The sequence below is a fragment of the Silene latifolia genome, chromosome 3 (assembly GCF_048544455.1).
Source record: "Silene latifolia isolate original U9 population chromosome 3, ASM4854445v1, whole genome shotgun sequence".
Taxonomy (NCBI): domain Eukaryota; kingdom Viridiplantae; phylum Streptophyta; class Magnoliopsida; order Caryophyllales; family Caryophyllaceae; genus Silene; species Silene latifolia.
The window spans coordinates 5,019,377-5,033,318 of NC_133528.1; the positions used below are offsets into that span (position 1 = coordinate 5,019,377).

General features: G+C 36.4%; 2 protein-coding genes and 1 long non-coding RNA gene across 3 annotated transcripts; 2 read left to right on the plus strand and 1 right to left on the minus strand.

Moving 5' to 3' along the window:
- The first annotated feature begins 50 nt into the window (after positions 1 to 50).
- On the plus strand, positions 51 to 3,959 carry LOC141646888 (tryptophan synthase beta chain 1). Its single transcript, XM_074454875.1, has 5 exons — positions 51 to 537; positions 2,077 to 2,433; positions 2,725 to 3,167; positions 3,254 to 3,348; positions 3,625 to 3,959. The coding sequence occupies exons 1-5, from the start codon at positions 208 to 210 to the stop codon at positions 3,798 to 3,800; spliced, it is 1,401 nt and encodes a 466-aa protein (XP_074310976.1). The 5' UTR covers positions 51 to 207; the 3' UTR covers positions 3,801 to 3,959.
- A 745-nt stretch (positions 3,960 to 4,704) lies between these two features.
- Positions 4,705 to 11,053, minus strand: LOC141646896 (glucose-6-phosphate/phosphate translocator 1, chloroplastic-like). The gene is made up of 5 exons (XM_074454888.1): positions 10,044 to 11,053; positions 8,649 to 8,874; positions 7,605 to 7,827; positions 6,360 to 6,573; positions 4,705 to 5,204 (listed from the first exon to the last, which is right to left on the minus strand). Exons 1-5 carry the CDS (start codon positions 10,557 to 10,559, stop codon positions 5,193 to 5,195), a joined length of 1,191 nt encoding a protein of 396 aa, XP_074310989.1. The 5' UTR covers positions 10,560 to 11,053; the 3' UTR covers positions 4,705 to 5,192.
- LOC141646897 (uncharacterized) lies at positions 5,146 to 5,503 on the plus strand. The gene is made up of 2 exons (XR_012545644.1): positions 5,146 to 5,269; positions 5,352 to 5,503. It is a non-coding gene; the product is annotated as an uncharacterized LOC141646897 (long non-coding RNA).
- Positions 11,054 to 13,942: the final 2,889 nt, after the last annotated feature.

Below are 13,942 nucleotides of genomic sequence, written 5' to 3' on the forward strand. Positions count from 1 at the left end.
ACATATAGACCGCACACAAAAGTAGAATAAAATGGAGGCTCACATATATTGACCACAAGTCGACACCAAAATCAAACAACGTTACATCTTTTTATATCTCACATTTATTTTCTCTTCTTTTTCCCTCCTCACATCACTAATCAATTCAAATCGTATCAAATACGGAGTATTATTCCCAATTTTCCATTCCCTACATATCATAATCACATGGCATTGACTCCAACCACCGCCACATTGACCACCCTCAAAACCTCCTCTACTCCTCTTCTCAAACCCTGCCGAAACCCTAATTTTTCCCCCAATTTCATCAATTTCCCTAATTCCCACAATTCAAGGTTATCTGTCTCCTGCGTTATGGCGCCAGATACCCTTTCCGCCGTTTCGAATGTGGGTGATAGTTTGAAGGTTCTTCAACGTCCTGATTCGTTTGGGAGATTTGGGAAATTTGGGGGGAAATATGTTCCTGAAACCCTAATGTATGCTCTTTCTGAACTTGAATCTGCATTTCGTGCTTTATCTAAAGACCCTGAATTCCAGGTTTGTTTATCCCCCTTTTAATTGATTTGATTGCTTATTTTTCGGCCTCTTAGGGTTTCCTGATTGTTGGTGTTTTTGTTGATAAAATTGATAGTTGTTTAATATGCTGGAAGTATCAAAGTTCCAATTTTTCGTTGCTTTAATTAATTTAATTGGTTGGTTGAATTGTATTTCTGCTTGTTTGGTATTGATTTTTAGGTTTGCTTGTCATTTTTACGATTGTTGGTGTTTTTGTGATTCAAGTTCCATTTTTTCTTCATTGATATGATTTTTAAATTGTGTGTTTTGATTGTTTACATTTCTGCTTATTGTTATTCATTTATGAGTGCATTTGTGATTCAAGTACAGTTCCAATGTTTTTGTGATTCAAGTTCAAGTTATGCTTATTGTTAATCTGGTGTAAGACGGTTTTACACTAATATAATGTAAAACGGATCCAAAGACAACTCTATTAGTGGTAAAAGTTACGCAAATACTCCGTTTTACAATAAACTTGTATAAGGCCGCCTACTTTTCATTGATTTGATTTTCTGATTGTTGGTGTTTTTGTGATTGAAGTTCATGATAGTTGAAGTTACTAGAGTATGCAATTTGATTTTATCCTTCAATCACCCAATTGTTTTGGAATTTTTTATCTTCAAAAATTAACAATTATCATTTTTAGAAATGAATTCCTACATGACACAAAAAAGGTAAATTATCAAACCTATCCTTGAAATTAATCCCCCATATTGCTTTAAAAAAAAATCATAAAAATGGTCTAATCCTTTGTAGAAATCTCCCAAGATTGCAATCCACGAAATTAAATAAATCTTCCAGGATTCCCACTTAAAACAAGAATACTTCTCTAGAAAGTGACGGGTCAAAAAAACACGTTTTTAAACGAAAAGATTGATTTGTTAATAAAAAGTATGAGTTCATAAACGATATATTACAAATTAATATGTCGTAGATACTCTCCATTATACTATTGTTTCTTAAATACAATCATCCATGAGGACGGCTGTGGATGTGTATGGTTTTGAAGATTGTAGATGAAAAATTAAGACATGAGAGTATGAGAGCAGATGCATCATCATTTGAAGAACCACTAGAACACACATCTTTCGCATGACTATGAAACAACTCCAAACTCTCATATTTGGTGATAAAATTCCTATAACTCCCGAACAGTGAGACAAAAACTTCTCTTTGTTGCACATATAAAGAATTGTATAACATATATAAATACTAAACTAAAGATTTGAACAAGAATTTGGACTTGCCACCATAAAAAAAGGTTGGTGGTAGCTCCTTGCTTACGATAGACGTTTAGAGTTATTTTAGTGAGAAAGACGAGAAAACGACCAGGTTAAGAAATTAACAATTGATCACGTTCACAATGAAGATTTTTTTGTTTTTTGCTTTATTGCACAACATTTCCGTGCTTCTCTTTGATGAAGAAAACTTGAAGACTGAACGTCCATGAAAATAGCGTGAAACTTCTTTTTGTTTCACTTTCTTTTAAAAGGCGCTGAAGTAAAATCTGGTTTGTTGCAGAGTGAGTTAGATGCCATACTCAAGGACTATGTAGGGAGGGAAACTCCTCTGTACTTTGCGGAACGTCTTACTGAGCACTACAAGCGTGAAAATGGTGAAGGACCTCACATTTACTTGAAGAGGGAAGATTTGAACCACACCGGTGCTCACAAAATCAACAATGCAATTGGTCAAGCTTTGCTCGCCAAGAGATTAGGGAAGAAGCGTATCATTGCTGAAACTGGAGCTGGTCAGCATGGAGTTGCAACAGCTACTGTGTGTGCTAGGTTTGGTTTGGAGTGTATTATTTATATGGGTGCCCAAGACATGGAAAGACAAGCTTTAAACGTTTTCAGAATGCGTCTTCTTGGTGCTGAGGTTTGTTTCTCTCAGCCTATAGGCTTTCTTCACTTCCAACTTTATTCCTTGCAGTCTAACTTCGTGATTTAGGGCTTCATGTGGGATTACTGATTTACTGCATTAGACATTCATCTTTTGTAAATAATGTCATTCCTCCATTCCATGGATACATTTTGTCATAAAGGATAGAATTCGCATCCTTATGTTCTGACTGTTCATCTGCTTTTGAACATCTGAAGTAAATATAACTGTTTGATCGGTTTCCTTGGAACCCTAACACTTATTTTCTTTTTCTTTTTTGATATGTAGGTTAGAGCGGTCCATTCTGGCACTGCAACTTTGAAGGATGCCACCTCTGAAGCAATAAGAGATTGGGTAACAAATGTAGAGACTACACATTATATATTGGGATCAGTTGCTGGCCCACATCCTTACCCCATGTTGGTAAGAGACTTTCATGCAGTGATCGGTAAGGAAACAAGAAAACAAGCATTGGAGAAATGGGGTGGCAAGCCAGATGTGCTGGTTGCATGTGTCGGTGGAGGTTCAAATGCCATGGGACTCTTCCATGAGTTTGTGGAGGACCAAGACGTTAGGTTGATTGGTGTTGAGGCTGCTGGGTTCGGTTTAGATAGTGGCAAGCATGCTGCCACTTTGACTAAAGGGGAGGTTGGAGTGTTGCATGGAGCAATGAGCTATCTATTGCAGGATGATGATGGTCAAATAGTAGAACCTCATTCTATTAGTGCAGGGTATGTTATTTATACTTGTATTGTATGTTTATCTACACTGTGGTCGATTTAGTCCCCTGTTTTTGAGATTTCTTTTCGTTTTACAGCTTGGACTATCCTGGAGTTGGACCGGAACATAGCTTTCTGAAAGATCTAGGACGTGCCGAATACTTCAGTGTCACTGATGAAGAGGCATTGGAAGGTAAACTTGCTGTTAACTAGGAAGATCCTCATCTGAAATGATTTGTTTTTTTGAACTTTTTTCCGAACTTTTTTGGTTTCGATATGTGGTCTGATTTGCTCCAGTACATGGTTAATGCTTGAAGGTCTGAAGTAGATATTAAAAACTGAAATAACAAATATAGGAATATGGTATGAATAATGTGATGGCCTTAATTGCCTTAGTCTTCTCTTTATTTCTCGATTGCTGTATTTTCATGTTCGATAGAGATGTAATGGTTTTCTGGGAATGTTTCAGCATTCAAGAGATTATCTCGACTGGAGGGTATAATTCCGGCACTAGAGACGTCGCATGCACTTGCTCATCTGGAGTATCTCTGTCCGACACTTGCAAACGGCACCAAGGTTGTGTTAAACTGTAGTGGCAGAGGAGACAAGGATGTACACACAGCTATCAAGCATTTGAAGATGTGAGCTGAGGATATATTTTCATAAGAGAATAAGAGTAACACATCAATGTTGTATCTCTCCTATAGAATTTACTGTACTGATTTTGATTGTAAAAGGAACTTTTTTTTTTTCCGGCCCAATAAGAAAAAGAAATCAACACATTTGTGTTGTTTCTTACAGAAATCATTTTGCTCACTGTGGGTAAATGGTAATACTGTCAAATAAGCAGGACAATAAGCATTGTATGCAGATCAACTGTAGCAGGAACGACACCAACCCGATTTGGAAGTTTTTGGGTTGTAAATTATCATTTTCGCGCATCAACCCGCATGGTTGTCGTTGACACCACGGTTGTAACCCCTTCAGAGGTTGATGATGACATCACTCAATCATGTCTGGCAACAAAGCCGTCTAACCATGGCCAACGACATAATACAACCCATCGTCTTTGTGGGCATATCCTACCCACCGTATCCACTTTTTCCTCCCTAACAGCACTACACTGCGAAGGCCTATCTCACCGCGTATGAATAGTGCAGGACGAGGGAATAGCGGTTGTGCGATTTCAAATTTAAGTCTGCATTATACGAGGGCGATTATTATGGATCGTTCAAGGCCAATAGAAAGGAGATGATAAATGGTAAATTACAATGTAGTTTAGATAACCAAACCACGACGCGTTTCGAGCCCTGTTACTCCGAATCTTCTAATTTCCTCGCGTACCCGTGTCCAACACTCGGACACCTCATATTAGACCAAAATATGCATATTTTTTCAAAAAAAAATAGACGAGTCGGACACGTACCCGTGTCGGATACTTCTAAACGAGTCCAAGTAACATAAGTTTCGAGTCAAGCACATTGTAGGCTAAAAACAAAAATGGAAGCTGTAACCAGCATTATGCGGTGAATATTTCACGTGGCCAAAGTTCAAACCTCGCCAACTTCCTTATTCCGAGCCTGAACAATTTTCTTTCACTCGTACTTTAAATTACACACACTACCGAGTAGAGACCGAATTACAAGGAAAATTACGAGTAAATAACAAGCAACGATGTTATTGATATTCCTACCGTATACACCCAAAAAGAAAAAGAAAAATACAGTTTTTCGAAATTCTGTCTTATTTGAAATGTGATAACGTAGTGAAATAAGGATAAAAACATCTACATGGTCCTCATTCGAGCGAGGACGAAAATGCGTTGTTTTCCTGATACTGTCATTATTATAGAAAACTCCGAACGAGCTATTATATATCTACACTGCGATATTCCGCCATGCTTGCCCAACCTTATCAAAATCTAGTGGCCTCAAATACTTTGAAGATGATGATGCAGAAAAATCCCCATCTTTCTAAGCCTCCGCCACCTCTTCGCTTTTGATACTTGATAAAACAAGCTCTCTGAGTTGCGACTTCTCATCTCTTTGCCTGTCGGAATCCACACAAGTCAATGGTTACAATCGGAATTATGACAGCGCTGCAGAAGTTGCATGGTAATTACAACCTTCTCTAAAATTTAACATCTTTGGACGCAATTTTCGTTCTGCATCATCCTGAAACTACTTCTAAACACAGGCGTGAGGTTGCTACACCAACCCCTCTGAGGCGCAGGTAACATTGTTTTATACTTGTAGAGTTGTAGACTAAAGAACCACAGAGGCCAAGATTTACAATAAAGAATTAAAACTATATATTGCTCTTTGGTGTAATAGATTTTTTTTTTTTTTTTTTTCCTGTTGGTGCATGTTGGTATGCATGATAAACTGACTACTAGGCTACCACTGGAATTTATAATCCGTAACTCAAAAGTTATACTCGTTAAATTTAACTCACATGACAATTTTGGGTATGCCATATAACGATAAGACAATATAAGGAGGATTGAAAGTTTGTATGGCACACCTCGGCAGAATGTTTTTAAATAGGTAGATGACTCAATCGGGGAGGAAAACAATTAACCGAAGAGTTTCCAATCGGTTTAGAAACACACTTCCAGAAAATATGCTGTAATTTCCCGGTATATAAATGCACATTTCAAAATTTCGATGTAGATATATTTTGTCTCAACGCTTTTTCGGGATCCTAGGGTGTAGAGTTTACCACTATATTTCCAGCACCTTCAACACCAAAGATTATACGCAATGCGTCTTGTCTTTTGGTTAAACTTATTTCTCATCACTCATTTTAAACAAGCAAAACTCATGTTAACCAGCAACTTGTTGATTATTCAAACGCTTCATCAGGATTATTAAAAACTCACATAATCATAACCTTGTCAGTATAATCAATTCCGTTCCCACCAAATCCTTCTAAGCTACTCCGCTTTATAATCAACTTTTTGGTGTTATTGTTCTGGTATTTTGTTTTAAGAGGATTTGAGGAAGAGCGAGGAGCGAGTTGAGTAACGTGAGAAAATGAGAGGTCGCACGCTTCTATACATTTAGTAAACAAAAGATAAATTTGGTTTTCACAACATCATGGAAAAACGAATAGACTGTTTCAGAGCGGTAAAGGGAAACATCACATATTTAAAGATAAAGTCATCAAAACCATATATCTCTGACAAAGAGCTCTGGTACTTACCTGAGAATACAAGAAGGTTCCCATAACAGCAATAGCAGCTCCGAGTGCATTGACAGGTTGGACAGGTGTCCGGAAAATGATGATTGAGGAAACAATGACGGATATACGCTTCATAGTATTCCCAATGCTAAATGTCAAAGGTGAGATTTCATCCAGTGACATGTATGAGACTTGGTTGTAGAGGTGATAGAACACACTTTGGGCTACTAGCCACCTGCAACAGTACCGACAGTTTTACTAGTGAAAAAACCTTCAGAAATGACAGTTTGATAGGGTTGATTAAGAATTCAATCAATAGATATTCAGTCATAGTATGTGCACCACGAAAATTTTGGAGGTAACAAAATGTATGTTCTAGGAGGCACGGTTGCTGATACATTAGTAACTATCAAATGTATGTTCTAGGAGGCACGGTTGCTGATACATTAGTAACTATCAAATGTACCCTACGATGAATGTCTTCTGACATTAAAGAGAGCTGAAGTATTACACCTCCCGTCCCATTTATATTATCAAAGCGTCTTGCTTGTGACGGACACTATCCGTCACAAGCTTGTGACGGATAGTGCTCCTCTCACAATAAGGCAAGTGGGAGGGCAAGTGGGGGGAAATGGAGCACCCCATGGATAGTGCCACTTGCATATTGTGAGAGGGGCACTATCCGTCTTCCGCTTGTGACGGATAATGTCTGTCTTCAATGAGAATTTGTGTTATATTATTCCCATTTGATTTAATTAGAGGTCATATTTAGCAATGAAATATCAGTATCCCAGTGACCCGGGATTTACATGTAGAGATACCACATTACCTTTACCGTTATGTTAAGTAACTAGGGATAGTATAAGTTCGCTTATTTTTAGTTTTTTACTAGATGTATTAAGGAGTCAATTATTTCGCAACTGCTGAAAACAAAAATGGGGACAACACAAATGAGATGGAGGAAGTAATGCTTAAGATAACTACCAAGGTTGCGTGTCGTCTGTACATGACCAGGTGAGTGAACTCTTTAGTTTTTCATAAATTTCCACAGTTCAGTCCTGACAATTAGTCTACAAGTGACTAACTTAGACTGTCAAGTATCTGAGAGAGACGCTTGGGTGAAAACAAAGAGTCAATGTCTGACTAACCTATTTTTATAAAAAGGTTCAAATCTAAATTTTTGACTGATTTATAAGAGCACATAAAATAGATACAGGTAGAACTCACGACCAAACAGAAAAATGAAGAAGCTCGTGCTATGATTACCAGATGAAGTTGGGGCCAATATCGGTAAGAGCCTTCTCCCATCCAGCAGCCCACATCTGGGGACCCTCCACAGCAATTGCAAACGGCGTGAGAAGTACAAGAGAGAGAATGGACAAACAAGCGTAGTAGTTCATTCCACTAACAGACTTCCCTGACATGCCTTTCTTTGAAAATATATTACGAAAGACGAAAGCCAAATTCGATATCATGGCACCCACAAAACCTAAAAGGAAAATTAGATAACAAAGTCAGTATGAGAAGAACAATTGAAGAACCTTCCAACTTTCAAACAGGAGCTACTGATACACACACAAATCAGAAGTTACTATTAACAATTGATAGGGCTTAAATTTACACGTATAACGAAGAACCTTCAAACTTTCAAACAAAAGCTATTGCTACACAAAAGGTTGAAAGTTATTACGGGAATTTAGATAGGGCTTAAATTACGGTGATACATTGTTAGACACTTCTCCTATACTTCTACCACACTTGGCCTAGGAAAAAGGATTATGTCCAACTTGATTAATATCTGGTAGTTCTCTTAAAGCTTTGAAGGCTCCAATGTCAACAAAATAAGTGTACGTAAGCGGTGGATGTCATCCCTGTGGTCTTGAATGACAGTCTCATATAAATAGCTTATAGCAATATGAAAATGAAAGACCAGGAAAGAAATAGCTCAAGTTCTTCCAAAAAAAAAAGCAGCTCAAGTTCATTTCAAAGTTTACACGAACCCTTCACCATACATCAACATTACCCGGTGCGTCAAGGGCTCCCCCAAATGGCGAGGTAAAGGGTTTGAATGTACCGAGCCTTGCCGTTGTGTTAAATCAGCCAATAGGGAGTGGAGTGGTGCATATTTGATTTTACATACTTTGTACCATGTGAAAGAGCTAATAGGGTAGTTATGTTGAAGACGGGTTTCAAAACCTTATTCACTGCATTAAATCTTAATTATTTACATCCCATCAGAACTGTTTGACTAAGCTATCGAGAACTAGCTTTCAAGCAAAAGACACTCCTATGCTTTCATCTTCCCCTTACCAATCATGTTGAAATTCAGTTCTGTCACAGCAGCAAGTCCACAACCTCCAATGATAGGAAGCAGTGATAAGTACACTCCTGGAGAAAAGGACTCGCCCAAGAAGAATCTCGAGACTAAAACGCTGAAAGCAGGCTCAGCGCTCTTAATAATGTGCGTAAATGAAACAGCAACCTTTGACATGCTGACCGTGGCTGCTACGTGCCCAATAGAATGTGCCAAAGCAACCTATCAAGATTTCAAAGCCAACAAAACAAATAAACCTGGGTCCAAAGTAAATCCAAACTAGAGATATCGAGACAGAAACAAGAGGAAGGAATACGTGAAAGAGACAGAATTCTACTTGTACAAGAAAACAAACCAGCGTTTTCCATGCCTAACAACAATACAAAACCAACTAAAATTTCAACAAGCAGTTCTTGTCAGAGTGCCAAACTTGCAAAGAAGAATTCAACATCAACAAACAACATATATTAAAAGTTCAAAGCAAGAGGATGAGACCTACTAGTCCACCTAGAAAAAATAGGCAAACACGTGGTATATGGGACGGTCTTACAAGTGAGACCAACCAACTGATTTCATATATACACCGTCTTATACATGATCTGCCGATCAAAATAAGACAACGAAAACAAGGATGAATCCATCTACAAGCTACAGCTAACACTACCAACCAATATCAACTACCAACCTTCCCTTCCGAGCACGACTATCTCAACTTATAGTGTCACAAGCAGAAACCAATAAGTTCAAACCTGCCTTTACAACTCGAAATCACAAGCATATCAGCAAGTAAAGCTAATCACATTAGCAATATAGATTCTTCTGACTATTAAGGATCACTTACATCAGAATATACAAATGGCATTCATGAGCCAAATACTCTTCTTAGTTCTCACCAATAAAAAACCAACTAAAATCAGAATATGCAAATGAAATTATGCAAGAAAAAAACAAACAACTTAAAACTTGGGTGTCATAACCAGAGAAACAACAAAAAAACCCTTAAAACTTTCTTCAAACTACCTCTAACTTCAAAAGCAAGAACAAAACCCTCACAATCAAAATTACAATTTACTCCCCCTCATCCCAATCATTTATTTATCTTTGATTAAAATATCCGGCACAAACGATAAAAAAGGTAAACAAATGAATGGGACACGGAGTACAATTTACTCCCTTTGTCCCAATACATAGTCATCTACTATTCTCCGCCTCAATCATTTGTTTACCTTTAATTTAATAAAAAGGTAAACAAATGATTGGCATTAATACGAGGACAATTTCAAGCACAGATAACTATTGACCAGGACGGAGAGTATTTCAAATTTCAAATTACCTAAATCAACATACACAAGCTTAAATACACCTCAAAAACTGAAATTTCTCAAACTTACAGGAAAGAGAGCCTTCCAAAAATCAAAATCAGTAGAAGGAGCTTCAACAATTCTAGTAGCCCAAGAAACCAACATGATCAAAGACCCCATTGCAAGTGACAAAGTTGAAGTTAACCAAGGATAAGGATATGCATTCAAAACTTTCTTATTATAAATATTAAACACAACATTCAAAGCCCACCATGTTGCAAAATAAATCCCAATTTTAATTTTTTTTGCACTTTCACCAACAATTTCAGGTTCAACAGGTTGAGATCTATCTGCAGCATCATATGCATCACATTTTGTCAATAATTTCTTCCTTTCTTTTAACAAAAACCCATCATTTTCATACCCCAAACCCTTAATTACATTGAAATTTGATAAATATAAGGGTTTTTTAATCAAAAGATTTGATTTTTGATTGATTTTTGGGGAAAATGAGGTGAATTTTGATGTGGGTATTTGTGATTTTTGCCTAAAAACATTAGGATTTGTTGAACAAATTGTGGGTTGTTTCAAATTTGTGATCATCATGGTTTTTTACAATCAAAGATCAAAACTTTTTGTTGTTTTTGAGAGTTTGGTTGGTGAAAGATTAATTCTTTGTATAAATTTGATGAAATTTAATGCTTTTTTTGGTTATAATATGATGGTGGTATGGGTAGGTAGTGAACAAAAAGTAGGATTATACTAAAAAGATGCCTAAAAAAGCATATGGTATAAATTTTTCATACAAGATTTATTTATTTATATAGTATTAGATTGTATAATAATTTATATAAATTGTGTAAATTAGATGAAAGGGTGAAATTAAAAACCAAAAATAATCACGAAATTTATGGTAAAATTTAGGTTTAAGAGAGAAAAAGGGGTGGTTGTTTATGTAGTAAAAAGTTTAGATCTAGAGGAATTGAATTAGGAATCTAAGAAGGGTATGTTGATGTTGAAGCAATAGGAGTAGGAGTTTAGAGAGCATGGGATGTTGGACCAAACAACAATAGTTAAGTGTCAAAGTGGGAGTTGGTCATGTAGAACGGCATGATTTCATTGACTTGTGTTAATTTAAATACAATTTTTTTAGTTAAGACTTGATTTAAGACGGTATTTATAGTGGATTTAAATAATTAAAAACTGTTATTTGTTTTTTGTTTTTTTACTTATTTCAGATCTAATTAGTTTAGTTCAATTTATGTCCGTTCAGTTAAGTTAAGTTCAGATTAATTTAGTATAATTTTGGTAATGCATATAACTTAGTTGAACTGAACTTAATTGAGCTGAACTGAATAGAGCTAAGCTGAACTGAAGTAAACTGAAAATAAGCCAGAAAGAACAGAGTCTCACTACAATTTTGTCATGCATACAAGCTCAGTTCAGTTCAAATTAGTTCGGTTTAGATCCATTAAATTCAATTTATATCTGTTCAGCTAGTTTCAATCCAAAAGAATAGTGTTAGTCTTCCTAATGTATTTGTTCTATCACTAAAAATCTAAAATGGATAAAGCACTATACTATTTATATAAACGGAGAGAGATTTTGTTATTTCTTCTATTTATTCTTTTAACTTATCTATGCAAGTGATATTTACTTGATCTGTTGTAATAACAAAACAATACCTTCGTCTAAATAAGAATTTGTGAATTCAAAATTAAAGAAAATTCCGAGATGTTTTTAATTTAAGAGGTTTTAAGAACACCCACAAACCACAATAGAGAGGAAGTTAGTGGGCACTAGGGCCAATGTTTGTTTTCCTCTAAAACTAGAGAAATTAGTGAAGTACTCCCTCCGTTCCAGTGATATGTTTACACTTCCTTTATTTCCCCCTCACAAAATAAAAGAAGTGTAAACATATCACTGGAACGGAGGGAGTACTCATCTTCCTCTTATTAAGAGGACATGTTAGAGCATCCACAATAGAGAGGATTTGAGGTCCTCTTAACACTCTCTTTTCTCTAAGAGGACATCCTCTCTATTGTGAGGCACATTTTACATGTCCTCTTAGCAAGAGGAAGTTGCTTACTTCCTCTAGTTTTAGAGGAAACTAGAGGAAAACTTACCTTGGCCCTAGTGCCCACCCACCAATCACTATTTGTCTTTTATACAACAATACTTTTGTTTTTTCTTTTTTAAAATTTTAGAGATTATTTAAAGTATGAGAGGTAATATAACACTACAACAAATAAGGTCAAAGGCGACCATATAAGGCGACTGAGAACAGTCGCCATTAAGAATATAGCGACTAAGGCCCGTCGCCCGCACTTGGTAGCTAGGTTTAGTCGCTTTTGGCGACGGGGCTTCGTCGCCAAATATGGCGACGGAATTTTTTTAAAGCGGGCGACAGAAACCCGTCGCCAAATTGGCGACTGTTTTTGGTCGCCAATTTGGCGACTGTTTTTGGTCGCCAATTTTGCTTTTTTTTTTTTTAAAAAAAAAAAAAAAAAAAAAAAAGTACCAGATCAGGAGAAGAATGACGCTGCAATTATTTCGTTTCATCACTATTCTTCACGAAATAACAACAATAACAACACAAGCTTGAAAACAAACCATGGTTATAGGACATCAATTAATTTACATTTGCTCATTTCTATATCAAATTTAAATTTACATTTACATTACATTAACTTTACATTCCATTACAATGAAACTTAACATCAAACTAATTACAATCAAACTACCAACAACAATACTAATTACTTTGAAATTAAAACAAATGAAATTGGTATTTTTGTAGGTTTGGGTAAGATTTGGTAAAGGATGAAGAAATGGTAAAGTAAAAATAAGATGAAGAAAGGGTAGATTTAATAAAGAAGGAAAAAAGAGTAAAGTAGAAAATTGAGAGAAGAGGGAGATGGAACGACAATCAGTGAAATGAATGAGGGGAAAGGAGTACTTTTTTGATAATAAAAGGAAATAAAAGAGAATATGGGGTTATGTGGGGGAGGTGGGATCTCAATTGTCAAAATAAAAAGGCGCGTGAAAATGGCGACGACAATCAGTCGCCCGAATTATTTCGCCAAAATAACAGGCGCTTGGCGACCGTTTATGGTCGCCAAAATGGCGACGAGAAGTGGTCGCTAAATTTGGCGACTGTTTTCGGTCGCCAAATTGGATAATTTTCGGTCGCCAGTGGATTTCGTACAGATTTTTGGATAAAAAGCAACAGTCGCCAAATTGGCGACTGTTTTCCGTCGCCCGAGTTTTTTTTTCCTGTCGCCAAATTGGCGACTGTAGCTCTCCGTCGCCTTTGTCTTGTTTTCTTGTAGTGTAAGAGGATCATCTCTATTGTGGGGAAAAATAATGGAAGAGAATGGTGATTTTGAGAAATGAGATGAATGAAAGAGAAAATGAGGTGTCAAAAAAATAGAAGGAAAGAAAAAAATTAAGAGAAGATGTTCTCTTAGAAGAAAGAGAACGTTAAGAGGAGGTCTCATCCTCGCTATTATGAGTGATCAATTAAATCATAAATTTGAAACATATGGAATTGATTGAAGGGTCAATTTAAAATCAATGTGATGGAAAAAATAATTTGGAAGTGGGAATGAGAATGGAGTATACCGACGTACATGGAAATATGGAACACAAAATCTTATTATAGACGGCACATATCCGTCTATAACTAAAGACGTGCCAAATACAATACCACATTCCTAATAGGACAAGCAACAAGTGGGGTGGTGGGGGCCAAAAATGTCACCACTATCAAGTTATTTGACCCGTCTTTAGCTATAGACGGATATATCCGTCTATAGCAAGACTAGCTGAATATGGAATAGGAGTAGTACTTTTTAGATATTTTTGAGAATATAATGGGATGATACTTTTTTCATGAGTAATTTTTGTGTCTTTTAGAAGGACCGTCCTCCCTACACCTAAAAGCAATCCAGCAAATGAAATATTATAAAAAGGTTAGGTGTAAGGAG